The sequence below is a fragment of the Alnus glutinosa genome, chromosome 1 (assembly GCF_958979055.1).
Source record: "Alnus glutinosa chromosome 1, dhAlnGlut1.1, whole genome shotgun sequence".
Classification (NCBI taxonomy): Eukaryota; Viridiplantae; Streptophyta; class Magnoliopsida; order Fagales; family Betulaceae; genus Alnus; species Alnus glutinosa.
In genome coordinates this window covers 47,868,004-47,895,566 of record NC_084886.1, presented here as the reverse complement: position 1 = coordinate 47,895,566, position 27,563 = coordinate 47,868,004, and the positions used below count along the sequence as shown (strand labels likewise).

Below are 27,563 nucleotides of genomic sequence, written 5' to 3'. Positions count from 1 at the left end.
TTGCAGTCATTTTGACCAAAATTAATTTATTAACTAGACTTTTTTTTTTTTTTTTTTTAACTGAGAAATCCTAAAATTAAAATAAGATTCACAACTTCCTCCATGGAGTTATTAAAAATTTAAAATTATAATAAGGATCCAGTTTTTTTTTTTTTTTTTTTTTTTTTTTTTTTTTTTTAAAAAAAAAATTGGGTTAACATATTTATTTTTCCAATTTAGTATATAAAATGATAGTAACAATAGATACTATATTTTTATCCTGCAATTATATAACAATATTGACGTGACATTCTAAATCAACCACTGAATTATTATTTTTTATTTAAAAAAAATTAATCGAAGATTTAATTGAAAGTATAATGTCAGCTTTCTTGGATGAAGATTAGATAGACTTATAGTATGTTGCATTTTTCATAAAATTATTATTTGTCTTTTAATCATATAAGAAGTACATTATCTTTATTTTTTTAAAAAGATTAGTTTTAAATTATAATTAGTGATATATTATTATTATTATTATTTTTTGCAATTTTTTTTTGAATTTTGGTGAAACAAACGGTTGAATTTTAACTGTATTACCGAATCCATGAACTGAAACAGTGTGTGAAAAGAGAGAGAAATGAGCTTCAGTGCCATCCGCCATCTTCTTCTCCAACTGAAACTCGATCTCTCAAACCCAAACCCAAACCCATGTCTTTCACCTACTCCACATTCACTCCCTTTCTTCACCCACAGACCTCCAACTCGTTCCAACCCAGTGCGCAGGCGAGTCCACTCGATCCCCCCATTGGCACGGATCTCCTCTCGGAACTCCTTAAACAACCACGTCGTTGCGGAAATACTAATCCTCTTGGCGTTTTCTTCGCTCCTTCTCTGCCTCCGGCTCTTCTCCAATGTCTTCCTACCGGATTTTCCCAGTCGGTGGAGAAACCTTGTTGCTTTCTCCGCAGAAGCCGAAGTCAGAGCCAGTTCTTATCCTTGGCATGTGTGGCAAGCCATTGTCGCTTACGAGGACCAGCGCTTCTTCAGGCATTTTGGGATTGACCCGGTCGGGATTGCCCGTGCGGTGTTGTCTTTTTCGGCTCTTGGGGGCGGCAGCACCATTACCCAACAGGTGCAGTTTGTAATTACTTGAATTTTTTTTATTTTGCAGACCATGTGTTTGATGGTTTCTTTCAACCAATTGGAATAATGGGTATTTATCATTTATCAGTTATTGCTAATATCGTTGAAATCTTTGATGTCTAAAGAAAAAGTTTTATTTATTTACGGTCTTTGGGTCATAGCTCAGATGGTAAAGCGGCATGGCGGAGATTGGATAGGCTCTAACTTCAAATCTCTCTCTCTCTCTCTCCCCCATTCCCAAAGAAAAAAAGAAAAAAAAGAAAAAGAGAAGAAGAAGAAGAAGAAAGAAAAAAAGAGAAGGGTATTTTATAGATCAATGATTGATGGATTAGTATATGCATAAAAGAACTAACAAAGGGAAATAGTGCACGATGCACTTTACGCCATTAGCTCAGAATAAAGAAACAACAGGTTAGCAAATTGCATTATTGGTATAATTTAAGAGAGCAGGAATTATGATCGTGCGTGTAGCATTTAAGGAAATCAAGACAGTGTGAAGGCAATAAAATAGGGGGAGAAATGGTGTTAATGCATGAAACACCAATCTTCTTAGAATAAATAAATATGCACTCAGGTTTGACCAGCACTTATAATTATTGCACCTTACATCCGTGGCTGATGTTAGCTTTGAATAAATATAATCTTGGCCACCAATTAGAATCAGGTTGGTGGTTAGAGAGTTTCATAGTCAACACAAAACCCATCTGGGATTGGGAGGAAAGAAATGGAGGAAACCAGAGCAAACCATCTTTACCCTCACCATTAAGCTTTTCATCAAACACTCCACTTACTTTTCTCTCTTATTCATTCCATTAAACCTCTGCATGGGATACTTCTTATTCTTCCCAGCCATCTTTCTAGTCGTTACCCTTGTCTCTGGTTTTCCATCCTCAGAGTTCATACATCCCAATTTCACCGCATCAGAATATCAACTTATTGACAACCATGGTGCTTTCTTGTCCTCCCACAACGGCACATTCACAGCTGCTATCTTCAATCCCGGTGCTCAACAAACCAATTTCTACTTGTGTGTCATCCATATGGCATCGAACACAATCATTTGGTCTGCTAACCGTGATGCACCCATCTCGGAGTCTGGTACAGTCACTCTTACGACCAAAGGGATTGCAATAGCTGATCAAGATGGCAAGCCCAGATGGTCAACTCCGGCATTACAGTCATCGGTATATGCATTACTGTTAACTGAGATGGGTAATCTTGTCTTACTTGATCATTCCAATGGTTCGCTTTGGGAGAGTTTCCACCATCCCACGGACACAATTGTGATAGGACAGCACTTAGCTGTTGGGACATATCTATCTAGTGCCGTATCAGATTACAACTTATCATCTGGTGATTACAGGCTCATGATAAGTACTTCTGATGCCTTACAGCAATGGAACCAGCAGACATACTGGAAATTGTCAATGGATACAAACGCTTATATCAACTCGAACTATATTGTGGAATACATGGCAATAAACAGAACAGGTCTTTATCTCTTTGGTCATAATGAGTCAGTGGTTGTTATACAGCTCATCTTGCCGCCAGCGGACTTCCGAATTGCCAAGTTGGGTGCATCAGGGCAATTTAGTGTCAGTAGATATTCTAGTGCCAAGTGGGTTCAGGAATTTTTTGGGCCAGATGATGACTGTAAAATTCCATTCATTTGTGGCCAAATTGGATTGTGTACCGACAACCCACCGTCCAGAACCCCGATATGTTCATGTCCATTGGGATTCCATGTAGGTTCACAGAATATGAGTGGCTGTGTGCCAAGTGATGGTTCTTACTCTCTGCCATTTGGTTGTAACTCAACCAATAATGAGAGTCAGGTAAACACATCACTTGTTTCATATTTGTGGCTTGGCTATGGAGTAGATTATTTTTCCACTGATTTCTCGGAGCCTTTACTTTATGGTGTGAACTTGTCAGTTTGTGAAGATCTCTGCTCAAGGGACTGTTCCTGCTTGGGAATTTTCTATGGAAACTCATCTGGTTCTTGCTATGTGCTTGAAAATGAGCTGGGGTCCATTATATCAAGCAACGCTGGTGAAAGTGACCTGCAGGGCTACATCAAAACTCTTGCTGGATCAAATACACTAAAACCCAAAGGTAGTAGCAGTTTTAGTAAAGAAAGACAAAAGGTTCCCGTAGCTGCTCTGGTGCTTCTACCTTTCACTGGGTTCTTTCTGTTAGTGGCGCTAGGTTTTCTGTGGTGGAGGAGATGGAGACTCTCCAAGAGTAAAGAAATAAAGTTACGCCGCTTCAACTCACATTCTTCCGAAGACTTGGATTCCTTCTACATCCCAGGCTTACCTAAAAGGTTTTGCTATGAGGAGCTTGAGGTGGCAACTGATCATTTTAAGACTCAGATTGGATCAGGTGGGTTTGGTGCTGTATACAAGGGTACGCTGCCTGATAAAACTGTTGTGGCCATAAAGAAGATAACCAATTTAGGTGTTCAGGGGAGAAAAGATTTCTGCACTGAGATTGCAATTATTGGAAATATTCACCATGTCAATTTGGTTAGATTGAAAGGGTTTTGTGTCCAAGGCAGACAACGCCTATTGGTTTATGAATATATGAACCTTGGTTCACTGGACCGGACTCTCTTTGGCAGTGGACCAGTCTTAGAATGGCAAGAGAGGTTTGATATTGCGCTGGGAACAGCACGTGGGCTTGCATACTTGCATAGTGGATGTCAACACAAGATCATCCATTGTGATGTCAAACCAGAGAACATTCTATTGGATGACAACCTTCAGGCAAAAATCTCTGATTTTGGGCTCTCAAAGCTTCTGAGCCCTGAACAGTCTGGTCTGTTCACAACAATGAGAGGCACTCGTGGCTATCTTGCACCTGAATGGCTAACCAACTCTGCAATCTCTGAAAGAACTGATGTCTATAGTTTTGGAATGGTACTGCTTGAACTTGTGAGTGGAAGAAAAAATTGTTTAATTCGATCACAAAGCCATAGCATGGATGACAGTAATAGCGACGGTGGCCACTCTTCATCATCATTAAGGTCAGTGCTTGTTTATTTTCCTCTACTTGCATTAGAGATGCATGAACAAGGGAAGTACTTGGAGCTTGCTGACCCAAGGCTGCAGGGACGGGTAACAAGGGAAGAGGTGGAGAAATTAGTGCGTGTTGCTTTGTGTTGTCTTCATGAGGAACCAATGCTTAGGCCGAATATGGTTAATGTTGTTGGAATGTTGGAAGGTGGGACTCCTTTGGTTCAGCCAGTGATAGAATCTCTAAACTTCTTGCGCTTTTATGGGCGTAGGTTTACTGAGGCTTCCACAATAATGGAGCCAAATGGTTCTATGCCATATCCACTAGCAAATGCTTCTACAACTACAAGCACAACATGTGGCTTTCATACGGGTTTTTCTTATATCTCTTCGCAGCAGATCTCTGGCCCAAGATAGTGTTGAATGGCCAAGATTTTGCCACTCTGTATAGTTTTCTGCGAACGACCATGAAATCTATGTTGTTAGGGATTCTAGTTATTGCTTTCTCTTAAAAATGGAATGTACTGTACCATGCTTACATTTTGCCACAAGGCTCAAGATGGATTTAGTGACTGACTCTTTACACTTGTGTAAAGGGTTCTTTTGATATATAAAATTATATGTAAACCAGAGGTCGATTCAGTCCTTATATTTTACTCTCTGAATGTCACTATGTTGTTATATCTAATTATAGTAGATTGGCAGTATGAGAAGATGCTCAAAGATTGTCATGGTATGTATATTTTACACATTCTTTTGGTGCTGACTCAGAATGTGTCTAGGCTATTTTTCATTTCACTGTATAAGTACAGGGCCCCTTTTAGCAACCTAATAATCGAATTTATTTTCCTTCTCACGGTAATGGAATTCTATTCGTAATATCTCTATTTTTGTCGTTTTGTCCAGGATGATTGAATATTTTGTAAATTTTGTGTCATTATTTTTGTTGTTACATGATATTCATTGATTTGCTATGCTAACTGTTCAGAATTGAGAAGATTTTGTTGTTTGGAACATAATTGCTGTGTTCCTAAGTCATAGTTATTGTTAAGCTTGCCTTAGTAAGGAACTTTCTCGAATTAGAATTAATTATGCAAAAGAAAAGAGACCAATGCTTTTGACCTTTATCCAAATGAAAAAAGGTTGTTGTTGAATGCTATAATAACTTTGGAAATTATCCAAAAACTGTCATTATTTACATCTATTTTCTGTCATGAACTAGGTAGGTCTGTTTTTTTTTCTTTTCTTCGCTAGTACATAGATCTAGTTGATGTGATTCCAAACATCAAACATCATTCTATTGATGAAATCGATGATGTTCTAGTGTTAAACTTCTCCATATAAAGTCTTTCTACCATCCTTGTTACTTTTTTTTTCTTTCTTGTCTTTAAATTGTGTGACAAGTTCATGTCCATGCGACAGGAAATTGTTTTGAGGCTGTAATGTAATAGTGGGTTTGTTTTGGGTAGAAGTATGAACGCATAAATGATTTGGCTCGGTATAGTTTGATTAGGATGTAACGACCCACCCCCAATGACACAATATTGTCCGCTTTTGACTCCCCTGAACCAGACTTCTCAGGAGGTTACTCATCCTGGTACAACTCTCGCAGAAGCATGCTTAACTGCAGAATTTTGATAGGTTTATGGCCATCACGGCTTTAAAACGAATTGTGTCAAGAAGGGTGCGTTTATACATATAAGCACATCCCCATTCCCAGGCGATGTGGGATATCACAATCACTTCTTCTTGGGACCCAGAGTCCCCGCTGGTGACCCTCATGGGATCACCCCATTCTTGGCGTCTCATCAAGTGCCCGCTGGCGACCCTCATAAGCTTGTGCACGCTCTTCCCATCTCAGGTTGGGCAATGACTCTGATACCATTTGTAATGACCCACCCCTAATGACGCAATATTGTCCGCTTTTAGCTTCCATGAACCAAACTTTCTAGGAGGTCACCCATCTTGGTACTACTCTTGCAGAAGCATGCTTAACTGCGGAGTTTTGATAGGTTCATGGTCATCACGGCTTTAAAACGTGTTGTGTCAAGAAGGGTGCGTTTATACATATAAGCATATCTCCATTCCCAGGTGATGTGGGACGTCACATAGGACTTGGGAATTTTGTGTGATTCCGTGATTGTTTTAGTTCCAGATTACTTCTCCTTTGGTAAATGAACTAATGCATTGGGTAGTTTCAACTTGTCAAAGTGCTGCTGGTTATCATATTAAAGTGCCAAAATTTTGATGACTCCTATCAGAATTGGAGCTTTTTCGGATTATACCCACTATCTCAAGTTTTGGATCGAACTAATCCATTAACGCAAATAGTTCATGGGAGAAAATCGAGTTATTTGGGCCCTGGAGGATTGACAGGGCGAACTACTAGTTTTCGGATACGGGATATCCATCCTAGTCACTATGGACGCATTTGCCCAATTGACACGTCTGATATTGGCCACCATGAGGTCATTATTGTTGGGCTTGTTTTTCCATTTGATGGGCCTAATTCGGCCACAGTTCAGCCATTATTGGTCATTCACTGTCCTCTTGGTGATGTTTGACTCTTTCAACCAGCCTGATTAGCTCGCTTTGGCGGCATTGCTTTTTTAAGCAAACTGCTTGGCTATCTTGTTTGGTCATTCACATTTTGTTGTAAAACTACAAAGTTATTTGATTGCATAATATACTTTAAGAGGTTAGCTAAAGTTAACCACAAATTTCGGTTTCTTTTATTGGTCAGTAGAGTTATTTATTTGTTAGTCATTGAATCTATAGTTGAAGCTCTAGAAACTTGTGAGTTTATTTTTCTATATTGTACTGAAAATGTCTTCTGAATATAGTGATATTAGTTTGTTAAAAATTAATTTCATGAAACACCACATCCCATGAGATATATATGCGGCTGGACTCAGTGTGATAGCACTTGTAACCTTTGTGGTTTGGACTGTAGCCAAGGAAGACACATTGTTTGTAACGGAGAGAGAATTTATGAGAGTTATAGGGTCGAAGATTAGGGAAGCATGCACACCCAAAGATTTTAAGGAAGGTGTAGGATTTGTTTGGGTTTGCGATTTGAAAAAGTAATTTTTAAAAATGCAATTAAGCGTTTGGCAAAATCGCAGTTTGACCTTTAAAATCGCAAGTTAGCCTTTTATATTTTTGTATTTTCAAAAAAGCACTCAATTGCTTGCGATTTGAAGAAACAGATTTATGCGTTTTCAAATCGCAATTTTTTAAAAACGCAATTTCCAAACGGTTTATTTTTTGCGATTTGGTTTAAAATCGCACTTTTTGTCTATGAAATCGCAATCCCAAACGCACCCGTAGTTAGGAGTGCGGGTAAAAAGTTTTTCAATGGGAGATTTATTTTTCATCAATGGAGTGGGCAACCTATTAATGAGGTAGCAAGCAATGAGACACGCCTCATCCCAAAAGGTTTTGGGAAGATGACTATCAGCTAGAAGAGCCAACATGGTGTCAATAAGATGACGGTGTTTTCTATTAGCGCATCCTTGCCATTGATGCGTGTGAGGACATGAAATGCGATGGAGGATGCCAATGGATTGAAAATAGGTATGGAGGTTGCGATATTTGCCACCCCAATCTGTTGCACACTTTTAATTTTTGAGTTTAGTAAGCGTTCAACCATGGCTTGAAATGTGAGAAACACGGGCATAACATCAAATTTAGATTGAATGGGAAAGACCCATGTAAAACGACTGAAAGCATCTATGAATGACACATAATAATGATTTCCATTGATAGAAAGAGTTGGAGAAGGACTCCATACATCTGAAAAAAATAAATTTAAAGGTTTACATATGCTTGAAGTAGAAAATGAAAATGACAATTGACGTCCTTTGGCCTGAGGGCAGACAGTGCAAGGAGTCGATGCCCTATTAGGGAAAACTGAAAGATGAAACTAGGGTAAGACTTGGTTGACTGTTCGAAGAGCAGGATGACCTAAGCGCTTGTGCCAGTGATTGGTGGAGGTTCGCTCACCTACAAGTGCTTGTTTTATTGAAGAGGAAGAACTAGGCGAAGCATGGAGTTGGTAGAGCCCATCCTTAATTGGGCTTTGATGGAGTGGGATCTCGGTTTGACTGTCCTTAATCACAAAATAAGATAAATGAAATTCAAAAAACAATTATCATGAGCAAATTTACGAACTGAGAGAAGATTTTTGCAAATTGAAGGAACATGAAGGAGTTGTTTAAGTAGATATTGACGACGAGTAAGAGTGAGAGATGCAGAACCAATGTGAGTTATAGGCAAACCTGTTCCATCTCCTATACGGATCTGATCTTGACCATCGTAGGCCTCAGAAGAGAGATTGAGATGCTGGAGCTCACTGGTAATGTGATGAGTTGCCCCGGTATCGGGGTACAAGTTGTCTTCATTAGGTAGGGCAGGGAAAGAGTAGAAAGAGTAGAAAGCATGTGGACTGTGCTAAGATTCAGATGGAGGTGTTGAATCCTGCCTTTGGTAGCACCGTAGTGCAGTGTGGCCTAGCTTGCCACAAATCTAACATGTAGGCTGTGATGAAGAGGCAGTGTCATTTGAGAAGTAGGAGCCACGACCTCAATTGATTGACAAAGAACCACGACCGCGATAGTAGTTTCGTCCACCAGAGGAAGATGACAAGCCATGGCCACGGAAACATCGACCTCTAGACATAGTAGATTGAGAAGAGATATTAGCAGAGGGCTGGGCAAGATCAATGGACGGGAGCTGTTGTTCAATACACATCTCATGTGCAAGAAGATGTCCATAAAGCTCATCGATGGATAAAGGATCCACACGCGTTGTTACAAAGGTAACAAACGGGTCATACTTGGATCCGAGACCTTTGAGAAGGAAGGAGACTCTTTCAAAGTCGTTTAGTGGCTGGCTAGCAGCAGCCAGGGTTTCACTTAAGGTCTTGATGGTCTGAAAATACTCAGTGATAGAGGTATTCCCTTTCTTGATAGTGGCTAATTGAAAGTAGATCTGCATGACGCGAGCCCGGGCTTGAGAGGCAAACATGGTGACCAATGTGGTCCATAAAGCATGGGCAATGGCACATCCTACATCATGAACAACACAAGGCTCAGTGAGCGTGGAAATTAGCACGCTAAGGATCATTTGATCCCTTTGGCACCATGCAAGATACTCTGGATTGGCCATGGTGGAAAGAGCACCAGCTCTGTGCTAGTATTGGGAACAATTTGGGCAGGTGGTTGAGATGAGCCATCCAAGAACCCGAACGCATCTTGACCGTGGAAGTAGGCAAGAACTTGCCCTCTCCAAGTCATCCCTTTGGAGAGCTTGATATTCAGGGAGTGATTCATGTTAGGGACGGTGAAGACTACAAACATGGGATTGGTTGGGTGGCGCGGTGAGGCCATGGAAGAGGTGGTGGAGGTAGAGTCAGCCATAAGGATCAAAGACGGTGGTCTATATGAGGTCCTGATATCATAATAGAACACAATAACCCTTGCTGTATAATCTGATTCACAGTACTCATTTCAGTGAGCTTTGATTGATATATATAGCATTTACAATATATAAAATCAACTACAACTCTACCTCTTCTATGTCTTCATATTGAAGTATAATTCTTCCTCATCTATACATTGAGTTTGAGTTATATTAGATTACAATGTCTTCCTATCTCTATCTCTTCATGGTCTTATTCCTTATCTCTTTATCACTAGACTCACGGATAGGATGAGAAGTGTCTTGAGTGGTTGAGTCATGTGCGTTAATAAAGCCCAAACTAACAAATTTGTATAGTGGCCGTCATTTGCAGTCTCACCAAAGGCATAAAAAGAAAAAAGGGCTTTGAGGAGAGGAACATTTGTCTGTTCTCCGCCAATGCATGATAATACTCTGTGAAATATTTGACTTCCATCAAGGCTTAATCGAGATTGATGACAAATTTATCTCTTAATATGATGGTTGAAGTAATTGACATAGAAAATAGAAAACAATGCCCTGCAATCATAATACTCAAACAAAGTTATCTTTCCTATAGTTGCTTTTCACAATTTTAGGATATTATTTTTTGATAGGTTAACAAATTTTTTTTTTTTGATGGGTACAATTTTAGGATATTATAATAGCTAATGTTGAGAGGATTACATTTGTATGTGTTTATTTTGATTGGATACCTTTTATCTAAAAATACAAACATTTGAGGTATTAATGATTTTGAAAAGTGTTTTTTGTGTTTTGATTTGAAAAAGTTTTTGATGTGATATAAAGTTGAGAACTGTTTTTTGTGGGGTCCACATTTGACAAAATGTTTTCTGTGGAGTTCCCCTAAAAAAATTGTGTTAAACTTTTTGGAAAGTGTCTTGTCTTTTCAAAGAAACAAAAACTAAACATGATTATTTTGAGAAAACACAAACATGTGTAGAGTTGACTTCTTACTTATAAAAAAAAAAATATAAATTTTTAAAAATAGAGTGGTAGTGTGCTGTGCGGCCACCTCTTAGTAGAACATAAGTGGTTAGGGTAGCTGCGTGGCCACCCTTGGCCAGGTGGCTATTTGATAGAGGTGGCCACGCAGCCACCTCTTTTAAAAAAAATCTTTTTATAAGTGACAAGTTAGCCCCTACTCTTGAAAAATTAAGCATCCGTTTTCTCAAAATACTCTTATAAGGTGTGAAAAATTTTATGAAAAAAAGAAAAATTCTAAAAAGTGTGTTGTGTTTTGAAAATTGAATTGCTTGTTAAATGTTTGAGAAAACGGGTTTTTGGTTTTGAAAAGAGAAGACTTTTTGAAACCGTTACCAAACACAGTCTTGATTACTTCACTATTCATTTATAAGGTTTTTTTTGTTTTTTTTTTTGTTTTGTTTTGTTTTTTTGTTTTTTTAATTCTTGAGACCTTGGCCTATATAGTTGTTCTTGGGTTGAATCATCCTGTGCCTTTGAAAACATTGACATGGAATCAAGTGTGATGCTATTTTTCAGTTTTCTTCTTTTAATTGATTTCAACACTATGCGTTTTGATTTATGCCATTGTTTCCTGACTGTTCTTAAAACACATTGCAGCTTGTCAAAAACACCTTCCTAAAGAATGAACGCACTCTTCCGAGAAAAATAGTTGAGATGGTGTTGGCGCTAGCATTGGAGAGGACAATGTCAAAAAGGAGAATTCTGAGCTGCTATGTGAATAAGGTTTGGTCAACTATGCTTCTTCTAAATCTAATTTATCACGAGATGCTGTCTCTTCAATCCCTCATGTGTATTAGTTTGTGTTGGGACAGGAGATGAGGGACGGGGGGAGGAGGGGTGCTTTGTCAATTTTTTTGTCAGTTCATGTTGTTTAATGTGATTATTTCTGCACCAAACAGTTTTGAAGAGATGCTAACAGGATTAATATAGTTGCATCTTGCACATAATGTGTTTAAACTCGATCTTTGGAAACATATTTCCTGTCCCCACCCCCACCCACCCACCCATCCACGGGTTCTAGGAAGTGCAATAATTGAAAACATTGGAGATATTGTATTTTCAATTTATTTGTTGGAATTTAATGTGGCACTGTTGTTTAAATTCCTTAGCATATATATAGGTCAAGAATATTAGCTCACTTGTTATTTTAACTCATTTCTTCCCTCCCCCCTTTTCAATTCTAAGTTACTGTATTCATATTTGTTACAAGTTATTAGGATTTTTGGAATAGTTATCATATTTGAATAATATAGAAGAAAATTAAGAAAGAAAGAAAGAAGAGAAGGGAGAGGGAGGTTGTCAAAAAGAGGACTCAAAATTAGGGTTCCTACTCTGCTAACGGTTTATTTATGATAGCCTAAAAAAAATATACAATTACATAACTGCCTTCCAATATCATAATAATATACAAATAGATGTAGTACATCAACACTCCCCCTCATGCTAAGGCAAAGATATCCTGCATGCCCTGCTTGCTTAAGATTGTGTGAAAGACACTACTTGAAACTCCCTCAGCCAAAATATCTACAAGATGTTCTCCTGTCTTTACATGTGGTGTACAAATTAAGCTTGCGGACAATTCCTTAGTAAAATGCTTGTCAATCTCAACGTGCTTTGGTCTTGTTAGACTGGATTGTGAGCAATGTTAATTACTAATTTATTGTTATAATATAATCTCATGGAATCTTTAGAACCATACCCAAGTTCTTTCAACAGTATCTTCAAACATGATATTTCACATACTCCATGGGTCATGGCTCTGAATTTTGCTTCTACACTCAATGTAGCAACCACCGATTGTTTTTTGCTATGCCAAGTAACAAAATTACCTAGCATAAATGTGCAATATCCTGAAGTATACTTGTAGCAATGTGATAATAGACTCACACATGAGGGGGAGATTGTTGAGTGGTATCAGAGCCGATGGTGGTGTGCAGTATAGTGGAGTGGCGCAAACACAAGCAAAGGTCCTTGTGGTAGGGACAAAAAGGTGCAAGGTGCGAGTATAGATGAGCGTCCTTGAGTGAAGGGCAAAAGTTCATGGCATGGGCTTTTACAAGGGTTCCTGGAGTAGGAATAAAAATATGGTGCAAGCTGTAAGCATGGACGAGGGTCTCTGGAGTAAGGAATCCTATAAAAGGTAAGTAACATACAATATCATATATTCTCCTACCATATTCAATCATAATTATATGGAGAAAAACTTCAACATATTTCCATTCAATATAGGAAGCATATTCTCTAACAATACTATCATTTCATAACTGATCTAGCTCAATATGCATCTGTATAGGCTTCTACTTTCAAGTGATGATGTTGAGAAAACAACAAACAAACCTTTACCAAGTGAGGATTTTAAGTGACAAAGAATCCAATAGCCCGCCTTCATATAAGACTTACATGGTGAATGAAATGACTCACCACACTGACTGCATAGGCAATGTCCGAATGTGTATGAGACAATTAAATTAATTTGGAAACTAATCATTTATATCTTCCTTTTTCGACTAGAGGACTCTCACAATTTTCAGGGGTTCCCCTAACTTATTACTCCTGCTGTACGGGATTATCAACTACTTTACAACCGAGCATCTTGTTTCTATGAGCGGAGCAAGAACTTACTTTCGTTGAGAAATAGATATACCATGTCTTGATCTTGCTACCTCAAAGCTCAAAAACTTCTTCAAATAGCCCAAGTTTTTTTTTTTTTTTTTTGAACTCATTGGTAAGATAATTTTTTAACCTTCACATTCCTTCATCATCATTTCTTACCGATATGACATCATCTACATAAACGATAAGAGCAATTACCTTTCGTTGTGGAGAATGCTTGATGAAAAGTGTATGATCAGCCTGACCCTGCTTATAACCACATCTCTACATAGCTTGGAAAATCTCTCAAACCATGTCCTACAAATTGTTATAGTCACTATAATGCCTTTTTCAGCTTGCACACTTTACTATTGGCCGAGGGGAATTCAAGATCAGGAGGGACTTCCATGTATACGCCTTCCTGTAGGTCTCCACGAATAAATGCAATCTTCACATCAAATTGGTGAAGTGGTCAATCTAAATTTGCTGCCAATGAGAGTAAGAATCAAATAGAATTCATCTTTGTTACCGGAATGAACATCTCCTCATAGTCCATGCAATAGGTTTGTGTAAAGCCATAACCAATCGAGCCTTTGTATCTTTCCACGAAACCATTGGCCTTATACTTCACTGTAAACATCCATTTACATCCAACCGCCTTTTTTGTGAAGGGCTGTCATCTCCTCTTGCATTGCTTCCCTCTACTTTAGTTCACTAAATGCCTCCTATAAATTTTGATGAATAGACAAGAAAGACAATTTGGAAATAAAGGTATGATATGAAGGTAAAAGATGTTGATAAGAAACAAAGTTAGATATAAGATATTGAGTACATAATCTGACTCCTTTGAACTGTGTAATAAGAAGGTCTATGTTTTTAACAAGTGTTGAAGAGTTTAAAGCATGGATAGAAGTAAAATTACTTGATTTAGAGTGATGCTTGGCAAGGAGAATAAGGAGTGGTCATACTCTTATGACGTATGAAGTAAACTTTCAACTTCGTTGGTGGCTCACACGCCTCATTAGTAGATGATTGATTTTCATGTTCTTGTTCTGGCAAAGTAGCAGGAACAAACAAATGACTCATAGAGAATTTCTCTTTATTATTGCTCTTCCCTTGAAGAGAAGTCTGGGTAGACGAAAAATAAGATTGTGATCCAAAGAACATCACGTCCATAGGCACAAAACACTTACTCAAAGGTGGATGGTACCACTGATCAAACTCAAAATTTAAACCAGCAATGAACTCAAAGTACGCCCTTTTCTATTATTCTTTGGATAGTTATTGCATCCATTGCACACTGCATTTGAAAGTTTTGATAACAATCCAATTCCTGCCACAAACCACGAAGCTTATGAAAACAGGTAGCTACAAACCACTCACTCTGGGTTGTCCCATGAATATGTCATTTAAAGTCATAAATCTATGCTGCATTCCCCATCTTTGAATAAGTGTGTGCTGTTGCATCCCAAATATCCTTTGCAGTGCAGAGAAATAGATAACCCTGATTAATCTCTGATTGCATAGAATGTAATAACCATGGCATAGTTGTTGAATTTTCTGCCTACTATTTATCATAAATAGGATCATCCAACTGGGGTTCAGGGATTTTACCATTCAGATATCCCATTTTCTCTTACTCTTAATATATAACATGGTAGACTGCAACCAAGTAATATAATTAAGCCCCTTTTTGTGATTTTATGAGGTCTGACTTATGACATTTTGAGATAAGACATCCAAACAAATAGCTCCAATACTCAACCACTAGGCTCAATGAAATATCAAATATTGAAGATAAACTAGGCAACACACATCATACTTGATAAACTATGCAAACAACACAAGTAGAGCAACATCTGTTTGTTTGTTTTTTTTCTTTGCTTGCTCAAAAAGATCTATTGTTTAGGCCAACTTATGTTTGGTCCCAAGCTACATGACGTGCCGCTTTCTGCATCTTATGCGGTCTATCGTTCGCAAAACATACGATATGTTGTTCTTCCCTTCAAACAAAACAACTTGTCATTTTAGCTCTTTTTCACCACCGCCATACATGGCCACTAGAACAGTTACCGCAACCACCAAAAACTTGGGATTTCTTTAGAAACCAATACAGAACATGCTGCTTACTCTAATCGTATCCGTACAAACTACATCCAGGAAAAAACTAAGGATCAAGACCAAAGTAACTGATTTGCACCACCTTTTCCGGTTGTGTTTTTCAGATTTAACCAAGAAAACCTTCGAATGATCTTCTACCATCTTCAACAAACACATTTGTGAATTCCATGAGATTGTGAGCAAAAAACCGAGCCCTTTCCATTATGCTAATGGCAGCATTCATATGGCTCTTGTCAGTGCTTGTATGGCTAACATTTCAATATATATATATTTTTTTTTTCGGTTATTTTCCTAGGAATCAATTGCTCTGGTACCAACTTGAAGAATATAGAAGGAAAGAAAGAAATAATAATAAAAAAGAGAAAGAGGGTGGATGTGTCATTTTATCTGTTGGAAGTTAATGTGTCTATTGTTTAAATTTCTTAGCTGGATGTGTCATGTGTGGGTTGAGAATATTAGCTCACTTGTTATTCTAACTGACTTCTTCCCTCCCCCCTCTTCAATTCTAAGTTACTGTACTCATATTTGTTACAAGTTATTAGACTTTTTGAAATAGTTGTTTTCTAGTCCTATTGATCTAATCACCATTTCGTAATTCGTAAATGTAAGGTTGCACTGTCAATATTAGAGATGAAAAAAAATTTAGGCAATGAAGATGTGGAGGAAAAGGAACTAGACAAGGATCATGGTCAACATAAAGGTTGTAGTCCAGTTATTGGCTGAATCATGGTCCTAGCTCAAAATACATCTCTTCATCAACGGGACGAATAGATCTCCCCTAGTAATGGAAAAAAAAGGGTTAAATACCTTTTTGGTTCCCTAGTAATGACAGAAACAATCATTGTGCTTTCACCGTTTATCGTTTTACTCCTTCCGTCCATATTCCGTTAAAAAAGTCAACGGATTATGTGCCATGTGTCAGGCTGGTACATAAAACCAATAAAACATTGCCACATGTCCATTCTTGCCACCTAAACATATCACTTAAAAATTAAAAAAGAAATAGGCAAAAAAAAGAGAGGCATTGGGTGGGTCACGACCCGTCAACAGGGAGATCCCGGGGCAGGTGGGGTCGCGGGGATAAAGTCTCCCCCGTGAACCACCTTCCCGCTGGTGGGTCGTGGGGGACCCCATCCCCGCGACCCCTTCTCTCCTGCAAGTGGGTCGCAGGGAATACCTAAGGAGCAGTTTGATAAAAATGCAAAGCACAAGGACCAAAAAGGTATTTAACCTAAAAAAATAAAAGAATGTCAAACATGAATAGGTTGCAAAAGTACAACCAACCATAGATTTGTATGGTTGGACTTGTCTTACAAGTCCAATCAAATATGAAAAATCCCATTATTTGAACCTCATATCTTGATCTCCTTAAGGCTTAAACATTTCTTACTATCCCAAGGGAAATCAAGATTGTTCTATATTCTGTCAAATATCTTCAATCATTATTCTCGAAACCATGTGTTAGAGCAAGTGTTCTTTCTTGGGTTTCATAAAGGATAGACTAGAAGGTTAGCATTTACTTTGCAAAATGGTTTTTTTTTAAAAAAAACATAGTTGGAGACTTTTTTCATTCAAAAGAGTGCCTACGAATGCTTGTTTAAGATTTATTGTAATGACCTTTTTTTTTTTTTTTTTAAGAAATTATGTTGCAAAAGGAGGGTTTGATCTTTGTTACATCCACCAATAAGAGGATTTATAATATATAAAAAAAAGAAGAAAAAAAAAGTTTATGGAAGTTAGACTACTATTAAGCAAAACCTCACCCCCCCCCCCCCCCCCCCTCCTTTTGTCATTTTCTGTTGGGTTGAAGTAGGTTTTTTATTTATTGGTAAGTTATACAGACCCAATTGGTCTTGAATCCAAGACTTTGCCCTCTATCCTGTTCTTATAATCGAAGGAGGTATTTAAGCTAGAGCTAATTGGCAGGGTAAGGGATTACGAGTGTAACCCAAGTTGCGCTGATTGAACTGACAAGCTCAAAATTCATATTTAAGCTTGGCTCGTCTTTGTTAATAATAAAGGCTGAGGTTTGAAGAACTGTAAAACAGGCCTAGCTTGAGCTCCTTGGTTCTTCTGCCGGCTGCCTAACCCTAATATGAATGTAAGATAATGTCATAAGGTCGTGGTAAAGTCAAAAAGATCTCACAAATAACTGTTACTCAAACATCTTTACCTTGGCCTTGAACATTCTTTGGTTTTTTGATTTAGCCAACTATTCTATTTCCAGTCAAAAAAGAAGAAAGGGACGGAAAAAGAAAAAATAGAAGTTGCTAATGCAGAATCAAATTCTTAAAGATTTCGTTAATTCTGGGTTGACAGATGGTATTCAAATTTTTTTTTTTTCGTGATTTTTCCTAGAGGTTTGGGGAAAGCTGCAATCAATAGGATTTTCCTAATCCTCCCTTTCCAAAAGGAAGGATCCGGTGGCATATGTCAACTTTTCTGGCATAAATCCTGAGGCTTGTAATTTATAGACCATGTTCTTCCTAAACTTTTGTGATGGATAGATGGTATGGTTTCTTTACTGGCAGCATTGTTTCTTCTTACACTATCTTTTGGGTAGCCCATTTGGCAATTATTTTAAATTCTTAAAGCCCACAGCCAAAGCTTTAATAACTTCATGCACTCACAATGTGAAGGGTTCAATATAACAAATCAAGATCCTCTCAATTTGAAGTGAAATGGAGAGGAACCATTTCATGGTCTAAATTATATTTTACGGATCTAATGGTGTATATGTTGTCACATCATTTAAAATTTCTAAATGACGTAGCGCCATTACACTATTTGATGTAACAAAACAAAATCTTAACCAGGAAATGGTTCCTAGAATCCTATTCCCAATATCATAGCCCTGCTATTTTTCAGATATTTTCTTATAATTCTTGTTGGGTGTAAGATTGTAATAGAAGTCAGATAATATTACAGATATACTGGGGACATGGTATTTATGACATTAAATCAGCATCAATTTTCTACTTTGGGAAGCATCCATCTCTTCTCAGTTTGGGGGAGTCTGCAATGCTTGCTGGGATTATACCTGCCCCAGAACTTCGATCACCACTCAGGGATCTTAGCAGGTTAGGTGCTGCTATTTATGTATTAATCCTACTTTGGTATCGATTCCTTGCTGCAATCGTATTCGTTGTATTAAAATGATTTTTGCACTTTGTTCTTGGTTCCCTTATATGTTTATTACCAATAGTTGCATAAAAACCAAAATCTGAATTCTCACTTTCTGCACAGGGGGAAGACCTTCCAGGCTAGAGTCTTAAGGAGGATGGTGGAAGTTGGTTCTCTTGATATGGATAAGGCACTTTTGATTGTGAAACAATCTCTTCAACTGCGTGTTGATATGTCAGAATATGCTGATGGATTGTTGCACCTATTACCTTTTTCAAAGGAGGTAATCCTTTTCCACCAATTAAATTGTAAAAGTCAGTTTCCCTCCAAATCTAAGCAAAGCCTCTGCTATATAAGAACTGCAATTTTTTTTTTAGTTTTTTAATTTTTTTTAATTGAAAAATGACACGTGGCAAGGATATTATGGGCATATTTTGTCAAAAGTGGTATTTTTCAAACGTTTTGGTAGTTTAGAGGGGCCAGAGTCCAAACCTTGATAGTTCGGGAGGCTATTCGTAGAATGACTGGTAGTTTGGGAAGCTAAATTGTAATTTCCCCATTAAATAACCTCTCTTTTTTCTTTTTTTCCACTTTTTCATTTTAGTGATCTTGGTAATGAATTACTTTCCAAAAAAAGAAAGAAAAAGATTTTGGTTGTGAATTTACATGACATGATGTATCTATAAACAATTATTATTATTACATATCTATTAGTAAGTCTACAACTGCACTTCAATTTGTAAATGTATCTGCGGTTGATACTGCTTATGTGGCTTTGTATCATAATGAGCTCGATCTGATTACTGCACTACCTCGTTCTTCTTTCTCTCTTTTTTTTTTCCCCCGTTTTTTCACCGTACTATTATAGTTTTCCAGCAATGGAAGGGAGATGTAAACTGAATGAATTTAAGATTCACTTTAGAACATACCTCTTACCATCTCACAATAAACAATCTAACTGGTTCCTTTCTTTCTCCTCTTTTCTTTGAATTTTTTTTTTGGGCTTGTCCTTCTTAAAATGGTTTCTCCACTCAATTCTTGGGATTTCACTAGAAGAGTAACTAGAAGAACAACAGGAAAAGGTGCTTCTGGCCCTGTTTAGATGTCGCTTGAAAATTTAATTGTTGATTTGATTTGTATATAATACGGGAACAGTCTAATACCTACGAGCAGTATAGTTCTAGACAGGCATCCATCACCATATATGATCGAAGAAAGACAAAATCAATACAGGGTATTTCATGAATTCTTTAAAGTGATGCTATCTCGTCATTTATAGTGAGCCTCTAACTTTTCGAGGGTGATTCAATTTAATCTGCTGAATATGTACCATACAGGATTTTTTTAAAATAATGAAGCAATTTCAAATTGCATACTCTTGATAATTTATTTTCTCCCTTTTTTCTTTTGGTGTCTGGTTATGCATAAGAACTACACTAAATTGTACTTTTTTTCTGAGCCTTTACTACTATATTGTGCTTTATTTGTTAAAAAAATTGTCCAAAAGTTTCTTTGATTTGCCACATAGGGACTTGATGCGTCCAACAAACTGAACCAAGGAGGAACTATCTCAATTTCAAAGGATATATGGGACTGGGAAAAGGAGAGCATGATATGCGAAGCATGGGAAGATATGGAGAGATGGGCCATTAAGGTGCGGTTGATTGAGCATGGAACTTCAGCAAAACATTCTGGTACTAGTGACAAAATGGATGTTTCCTAGCTAGTGCATAGTAAGGGTTGTCTTTTAATTTTTTTCGTGCCTCTTTATTAAACTAAACTCACTATAACTTAGATTTATATATCTCTTCACCAGCACTATGCTAATTCAATCAAGTCTTTCTATACCATTTTAATAGGCAGCAAACGTTAGAATAACTGCTTGTGTGCGTGTATCTTTAATTTCCTATGATATTTTCTATTATGTGGCTAATGTCAAACCAGGTCTTATTTTCAGGCCTTATATAAAATAATAGTTAGGTTTGGCATGTCTTTGTTCTTTAGATCATGAAAAATATATTTGTAAACATTTTGTTTAAAGGCATTTTATTAGTGATCAATTTTGTAGAACTGTTGATATATGATTGCTGTAAAATCATTAATGATCAATTATATATTTTTTGGCTTGATATATTCTTCAATAAACTGATATATCCAGAGGCATTTGAGCCATAATTGCTAAAGTAAAATGTTATTCAAGGAATCTTAATTGGGGGGTTACCTTTTTAAGATGTTCATTTACACAGAATTCACCATTACTGATAAAGAAAACTGTAGTGGGCATAGCCTTTGTTTTTCAGAGTTTCAGATATGAAAGTGGTAACATCCAATGATGTCGAAAAAACCTCCCCTCTAAAACTCTCCTCCTTCAACTTGAGCCGATAGGGAGGGGGGATGGGCTTTGGCCCTTACCTCCCCTCTCCACTCCCTGTTTTCCTGAAAGTTTAAACAGAAACTGGTTTTGGTTAATTTACCAAACCAGGGAGGATATGTTATTTATATTGATCAATGTACATTAGTTTTGGAAAACTAACACAATACTTTACAACAACTAAATTAAACAAATAGAAACAAAGAGAGAAGAGGATGTCTTGGTCCGTGTAACAAGGCAGGAAACCAGGAGGTGAAAATGCAGCTCAAATCCTGGAAGGAATGCTGCTGCAGGTTGGCTGTGCAGACTAGTCTAGGATGCTGATGATCAATCTTAGGTTCATGTGTATGCTGAGTCCCAAGGATGAATGCTGAGAAATGATGGAAGAGTAGCCAAAGGAGAGCAGGAGCTGAGTAACGGCTACTAGCCGTTACTCGGTAGTGACTAGGTTTTCCTCTGCATTCTGTTTTTCCGTTTCCACTAGGTTTACTTCCTTAACACCCCCCCGCAAACTAATGGGAGGAAGAACCATTAGTTTGTCACGGAGGAAACAAAACCGAGCAGCGGTGTGACCTTTGGTGAAGATGTCAGCCAATTGATCAAGGGTGGAAATATAATGGAGTTGGAGATCCCGATTGGCAACTTTCTCCCGAACAAAATGGATGTCGACTTCGACATGCTTGGTGCGGGCATGATGGATTGGGTTGGAGGCCAGAGCAAGGGCTCCTGAGTTGTCACACCACAGAACCGGAGGAGAAGGAAGTGTAACATGAAGTTCCCGGAGCAGCATACGCAGCCAGTACATGTCTGCAGTAGCCAATGATAAGGCTCTATACTCAGCTTCAGTGCTTGATCTGGAGACAATATGCTGTTTCTTGGCGGACCAGGATATGAGATTAGAGCCAAGGAATACACCAAAGCCGGAGGTAGACCGCCAATCATCCGGATCCCCTGCCCAATCCGAGTCACAATAAGCAGTGAGCTTGATGGGGCCTTTCGTGTAGTGAAGGCCAGAATCAATGGAGCCTTTGAGGTATCGTAAGACACGTTTGGCGGCTGTGAAATGAGTGGTGGTGGGGGCATGCATATGTTGACATAGTTGATTGACTGAATAGGCTATGTCTGGCCGGGTGAGGGTCACATATTGGAGGGCTCCAACAATGTGGCGATAGAGAGTCGGATTAGACAGTGGTGCTCCATCAAATTTGGACATTTTGGTGCCGGCAACACATGGAGCCGGGTAAGGCTTGGCATCTGTCATCTGAGTGCGGTCTAGAAGGTCAGTAATATATTTGGACTGTCGAAGGTGGAGGCCAGTTGAGTCTCGGATAGACTGAATCCCAAGGAAGTAGCTGAGTTCACCAAGGTCTTTGAGAGCAAATTCTGATTTAAGCTTGCTGAATATCCAGGAAATAGTGTCGTTGTTGTTGCCAGTGAGTATGATATCGTCTACATAGACTAATAGATAAATGTGAACAGAGTTGGCATGATAGGTGAAAAGGGAGGGATCCAATTGAGAGCCGGTGAAGCCAATGTCAAGAAGAGCTTGAGATAACCGAGTGAACCAAGCTCTCGGGGCCTGCTTTAAACCATAGATTGACTTATGTAGACGACACACATAGTCCGGGTAGGAAGGATGAACAAAACCTTGGGGTTGTTCCATATAGACCTCTTCATCCAACACCCCATGGAGAAATGCATTAGAGACATCCAGTTGGTGGATTAGCCAATCAAATTGGACTGCTAAGGCTAAGACTAGACGAATGGTTGCTGGTTTAATGACTGGGCTAAAGGTTTCATAATAATCAATCCCACCAAGTTGATCAAACCCCTTAGCCACTAGTCTTGCCTTGTACCTATCCACACTGCCATCTGATTTTTGTTTAACTTTAAAGACCCATTTGTTTCGGATCACATTGTGACTAGAAGGTCGCGGGCAGAGAGACCATGTTTGGTTTGAGAGCAAGGCTTGATATTCAAGGTTCATGGCATGAATCCATTCGGGTTTGGAGGTAGCCTGTTTGAAGGTGGAGGGTTCTGGTGGAAGGTGAATGGTGTGTAGAGCTTGGAGAGGATATTTGATGGAATGGAACATTTTGAAGTCAGGAAAGTGTTTCGGTTTGGAGTGACCAGTTTGAGACCTAGTCACAATCCGGGTAGGTAGGGGTTCAGAAGGTGGGGAGTGAGGGGTTGAGGGAAAATGAGGAAGGGAAGGTTGAGGAAGGTGAAGGTGGGAAGGAGAAGAGTCTGAGGGTGTGTCCAAAGGAGTAGAGGACCCGTCATATGTGGTGGAGGGGGCAGAGTGTTCAGGTGGAGATGCAGGAGGGTCAAGATGAGATGATAGAGATGAAGTTGTGGAAATGGAAGGGGGCTGTGATGTATCCACAGGAGTGATCATATCTTCAAAACTGCTAGAGGGTGCTGCAACAGAAGGGAAGTCAGGGTGCAACTGAGATGGAATGAGAACTAGGGAGTTACCTGGAGAAGCCGTGACCTTGCAGGAACCAAGTGGGGAAGAATGACTCTTGGCAGGAAACTTGGTCTCATCGAAGATAACACTCCTGGATAGGTAGATTTTGTGGGTGATAGGGTCTAGACATCTATATCCCTTTTGGTTAGAGCCATAGCCAATGAAGATGCAGGGCTTGCTCCTAAAGGACAGTTTGTGAGCGGCATAGGGTCTCAAGAGAGGATAGCAAAGGCACCCAAAGGCTCTAAGGAGAGAGTAGTCCGGAGGGTGATGAAAGAGCTTGGAAAAGGGAGAATCTTGGTGCAGCACAGGGGAGGGTAGGCGATTAATTAGGTAAATGGAGGTGAGGAAGGCATCCACCCAGTACTTAGGTGACAAGCCGGATTGAGCAAGAAGGGTGAGTCCCATTTCCATGACATGTCTATGTTTCCTCTCAGCAATGCCATTTTGCTGAGAGGTGTGTGCGCAAGTGAGACGGTGCACAATGCCATGTTGATTTAAGAATTGTTTGAAGTGAGTAGAGGTGTATTCACCTCCATTATCGGATTGAAATTGTTTGATGGTAGTGGAGAAGAGATTTTCAGCATACAATTTAAATTTTACAAAGCAAGCATAAACATCACTTTTATTTAGGATAGGATATAACCAGGTGAACCGGCTATAATCGTCTATAAACAAAACATAGAACTTACAACCACTTAGGGAAGCAACAGAGGATGTCCAAACATCAGAGTGGATAAGTTCTAAGGGCTTGGTAGAGACCCTGTTTGAATAAAAAAAGGGCAATTGTTTGGACTTGCCTAGCTGACATGAGTCACAAACCCTTGTCCTATCTACTGAACCAGAGAGTGGGAGGTGTTGGTGCTTCAAAAGTTGCTGGAGAACAGCAGGTGAAGGGTGTCCAAGCCGTTGGTGCCACACCATATCCGAGGTTTTAACGCCTAGGTGAGCTGTGAGACCTTTCCAGTGATTGACAAGTTTGGATTTAAGGGAGTACAGAGGAATGGGATATAGGCCATTGTCACTTGGTCCCTGAAGTATCACAGTTCCCGTCAGGTTGTCCTGCACAGAATAGCTTGAACCAGTAAGAGCAAACCAACAGTTGTTATCTAAGCAAAACTTGTTAATGGAAAGGAGGTTGGCCGAGGCATTCGGACAGTGAAGGATGTTTGTGAGAAGAAGGGGAGATAGGGAGGAGGATTTGCCATGCACCAAGGATGAACCAAAGGTTTTGATACTCAAACCTGCCCCATTGCCTACACCGACGGTGTCTCCTCCATCAAAAGGCTGAGGATTGGCAATGTTTGAAGGATCGGCTGTGACATGAGTGTTAGCACCGGAATCAGCAAGCCAGTCCTGAGTCTCAAAGCCATCATTGAGTTGAGCCACCATAGCTGCTAGTTGAGGAGGAGGGTGTCGGCCTTGATAGGAGAAATCCATGCGATGGAAGCAGTCCAACGCATTGTGGCTGCTTTTGCCACAGATTTGGCAGGGTGGACGAGCTGTAGTGGTAGGGACAGTGCGCATTGGAGCAGGTCCCTGCGGATTGAGAAAGCTAGGCCTGAGGTTGGAAGGCCTGAAGCGCTGGTTGGGTGCAGGGAAAGGTTGACTGGGAGCATGAGGACCACTACTCCCTCTGAATGGGCTTCTTGGTGCAAATGACTGAGGACGAAAGTTGGGTCTAGGTGGAAATCTGGATCTCTTAAACTGAGTGGGGTCAGTTGTGTTGGGATTGGAGAGACTGACTTGCTTGTTAGTGTACAAAGCAAAGGGGCCAGTTTCTGGTGTGATGGTGGGACGTTGTTGGTTTTCCAGCAGGGTTTCATGGTTAAGGAGTTCAGTTTGAAAATCAGCAAATGTCATGTCATGATCACGGGTTGCATAGGAATGAATGGTGACAAAGGTATGAAAGATGGGGTTTAAACCACTTACAACAAATGAGATGAGGTCATCATCATCAATAGGTTTTCCCGCAGCTGCGAGTTGATCAGCCCACTGTTTGGCCAAATTCAAGTACTCAGTGCATGATTTATTTCCCTGTTGCAAGCCTTGTAACTGCCGCTTGAGGTGGGAAATTCGGGACTTGGACTGAGAGGCATATCTAGTTGCCAAGGTTGTCCAGGCTTCAGATGATGTTTTCAAGCCATACATTGTAGATACAATGGAAGGCGAAAGTGAGCAAATGATCCAGCTTAGGAGAAGCTGATCTTTCTTCTGCCATGCAACATAGGCAGGATTCAGAACTTGAGTGTTGTCAGTATTGGTGAGGAATTGGGTGGGACAAAGATCAGTGCCATCCACAAGTCCTTGGAGGTCATTGCCTCGGAGGATGGGTTGAAATTGTGCAAACCAGGCCAGGTAGTTGGGCCCTTCAAGTTTGAAAAGTTGAGAGAAGGAGGGAACGTTGGATAGTGGTGATATGAAATCAGTTGATGGGTTGGAAGAGGCAGTGGAGTTGTTGAGGTTGGTTATTGGATGGTTGGTAGCTGGTGGAGCATTGTGTTGAGAGGAGGAGTCTGAATTGGTAGGAGAGTTAGGAGTGGCCATGGATGAGCGTTGGCTTTGGGTTGGCTCTGATACCATGAAAGTTTAAACAGAAACTGGTTTTGGTTAATTTACCAAACCAGGGAGGATATGTTATTTATATTGATCAATGTACATTAGTTTTGGAAAACTAACACAATACTTTACAACAACTAAATTAAACAAATAGAAACAAAGAGAGAAGAGGATGTCTTGGTCCGTGTAACAAGGCAGGAAACCAGGAGGTGAAAATGCAGCTCAAATCCTGGAAGGAATGCTGCTGCAGGTTGGCTGTGCAGACTAGTCTAGGATGCTGATGATCAATCCTAGGTTCATGTGTATGCTGAGTCCCAAGGATGAATGCTGAGAAATGATGGAAGAGTAGCCAAAGGAGAGCGGGAGCTGAGTAACGGCTACTAGCCGTTACTCGGTAGTGACTAGGTTTTCCTCTGCATTCTGTTTTTCCGTTTCCACTAGGTTTACTTCCTTAACATTTCCTTCCTCCTTTCCTTTCTCTGCTTTTGCAGTTTTCTATCTGTTCCTTGTTGTGTTGTTGGTTTGTTTTTCTGATCTACGGCTCAACTGCCTCCACCACCACCAGCTCGGTTTGTCTCCACCGTCTCCAGCCTCCTCACCCTTTCCACTGCCTCTCTCCCTCATGGAGTGAGACTCACACACCTCCAATGGATGGCAGATTTACGCATTTTCAACCCAAATTTGCCATCCATCCTCACCCCCCCCCCCCCCCCCCCCCCCCCCCCCCTCCAACACCTGCCCCCCTCCCTTCCTACCATCCTTGGCCTCCTCCCCATGCATGGGTCTCACGCGCTTTCCTACCTTTTTCCCTTACCACCATAGTAACGGATCGTTAGTTTTGTTGTTGTTATTATTATTATTATAATAATTATTTTCTATGAGTTATTGACACCCATTTTATGGTGGAGACAAAAGAAATCATTGTCCTGTGAGCTCTAGAATTCGGGCACCATTTTGTGGGACATGGATATGAGACTCTCTGTCTTCGGTCCAGATTTGGCTTTTACAATGCTTCCCTTCCTGCTGTGGCCTCCATCTTCCTTGGTTGCCGTTGCAGAAGACCTTTCTAGCAGGCTTATTTGTGATATGCATCAGGAAACCGCCTTGAGCGGCCATTTGCTTGGCTTTCAGCCCAAGATAAATTGGACTAATTTCTTCTTTCTTCTTTCTTTTTCTTTTTTTTTTTTTTTTTTTTTTTTTGCGTATTTTCAATTATTTGTTTGAACTGTACGTTTCTTAGCATTGTATTTTTTTTTGGGCCTTATTATTAGGGAGCTTAATTACCTCTTAATTTTTTGTTTCCTTATAACCATGGGCGGAGGCAGGATAGGACGAAAGGGGGCAAACAAAACAACCCCCCTCGCATGCCTATAGATTAATGAAGTGCTCCTTTAATTATTTGCCTACCCACCCAGATAAAAAAAATAAAATAAAATAAAATAAAAAAATTGTACCCCTCATGTATTTTTACATTAGGATATGGAAGTCAACAATTCATGCCACACTTGAAAATTAATGGTTTTTTTCCTAAACTCGATCTATTTGACTTGCTACAAATTACATTGAGGAGTCTTTTATGAGCCCATAATATATCATGTTGAGACACCACTCAATCTAAAAGTTTAAGTCTATGGGTTTCGACCCAATTATATTATATTAATCACTCACACTTATAATATATTTCCGATATGGGACTCGGACCTTTTTACACTCACATGTATATATAGTCAACATGATA

General features: G+C 39.4%; 1 protein-coding gene across 1 annotated transcript; it reads left to right on the top strand.

The window, feature by feature from the left end:
* The first annotated feature begins 548 nt into the window (after positions 1-548).
* On the top strand, positions 549-20,485 carry LOC133854375 (uncharacterized). Its single transcript, XM_062290561.1, has 5 exons — positions 549-1,114; positions 11,187-11,312; positions 18,231-18,382; positions 18,549-18,708; positions 19,954-20,485. The coding sequence occupies exons 1-5, from the start codon at positions 620-622 to the stop codon at positions 20,146-20,148; spliced, it is 1,128 nt and encodes a 375-aa protein (XP_062146545.1). The 5' UTR covers positions 549-619; the 3' UTR covers positions 20,149-20,485.
* The last annotated feature ends 7,078 nt before the right edge of the window (positions 20,486-27,563 follow it).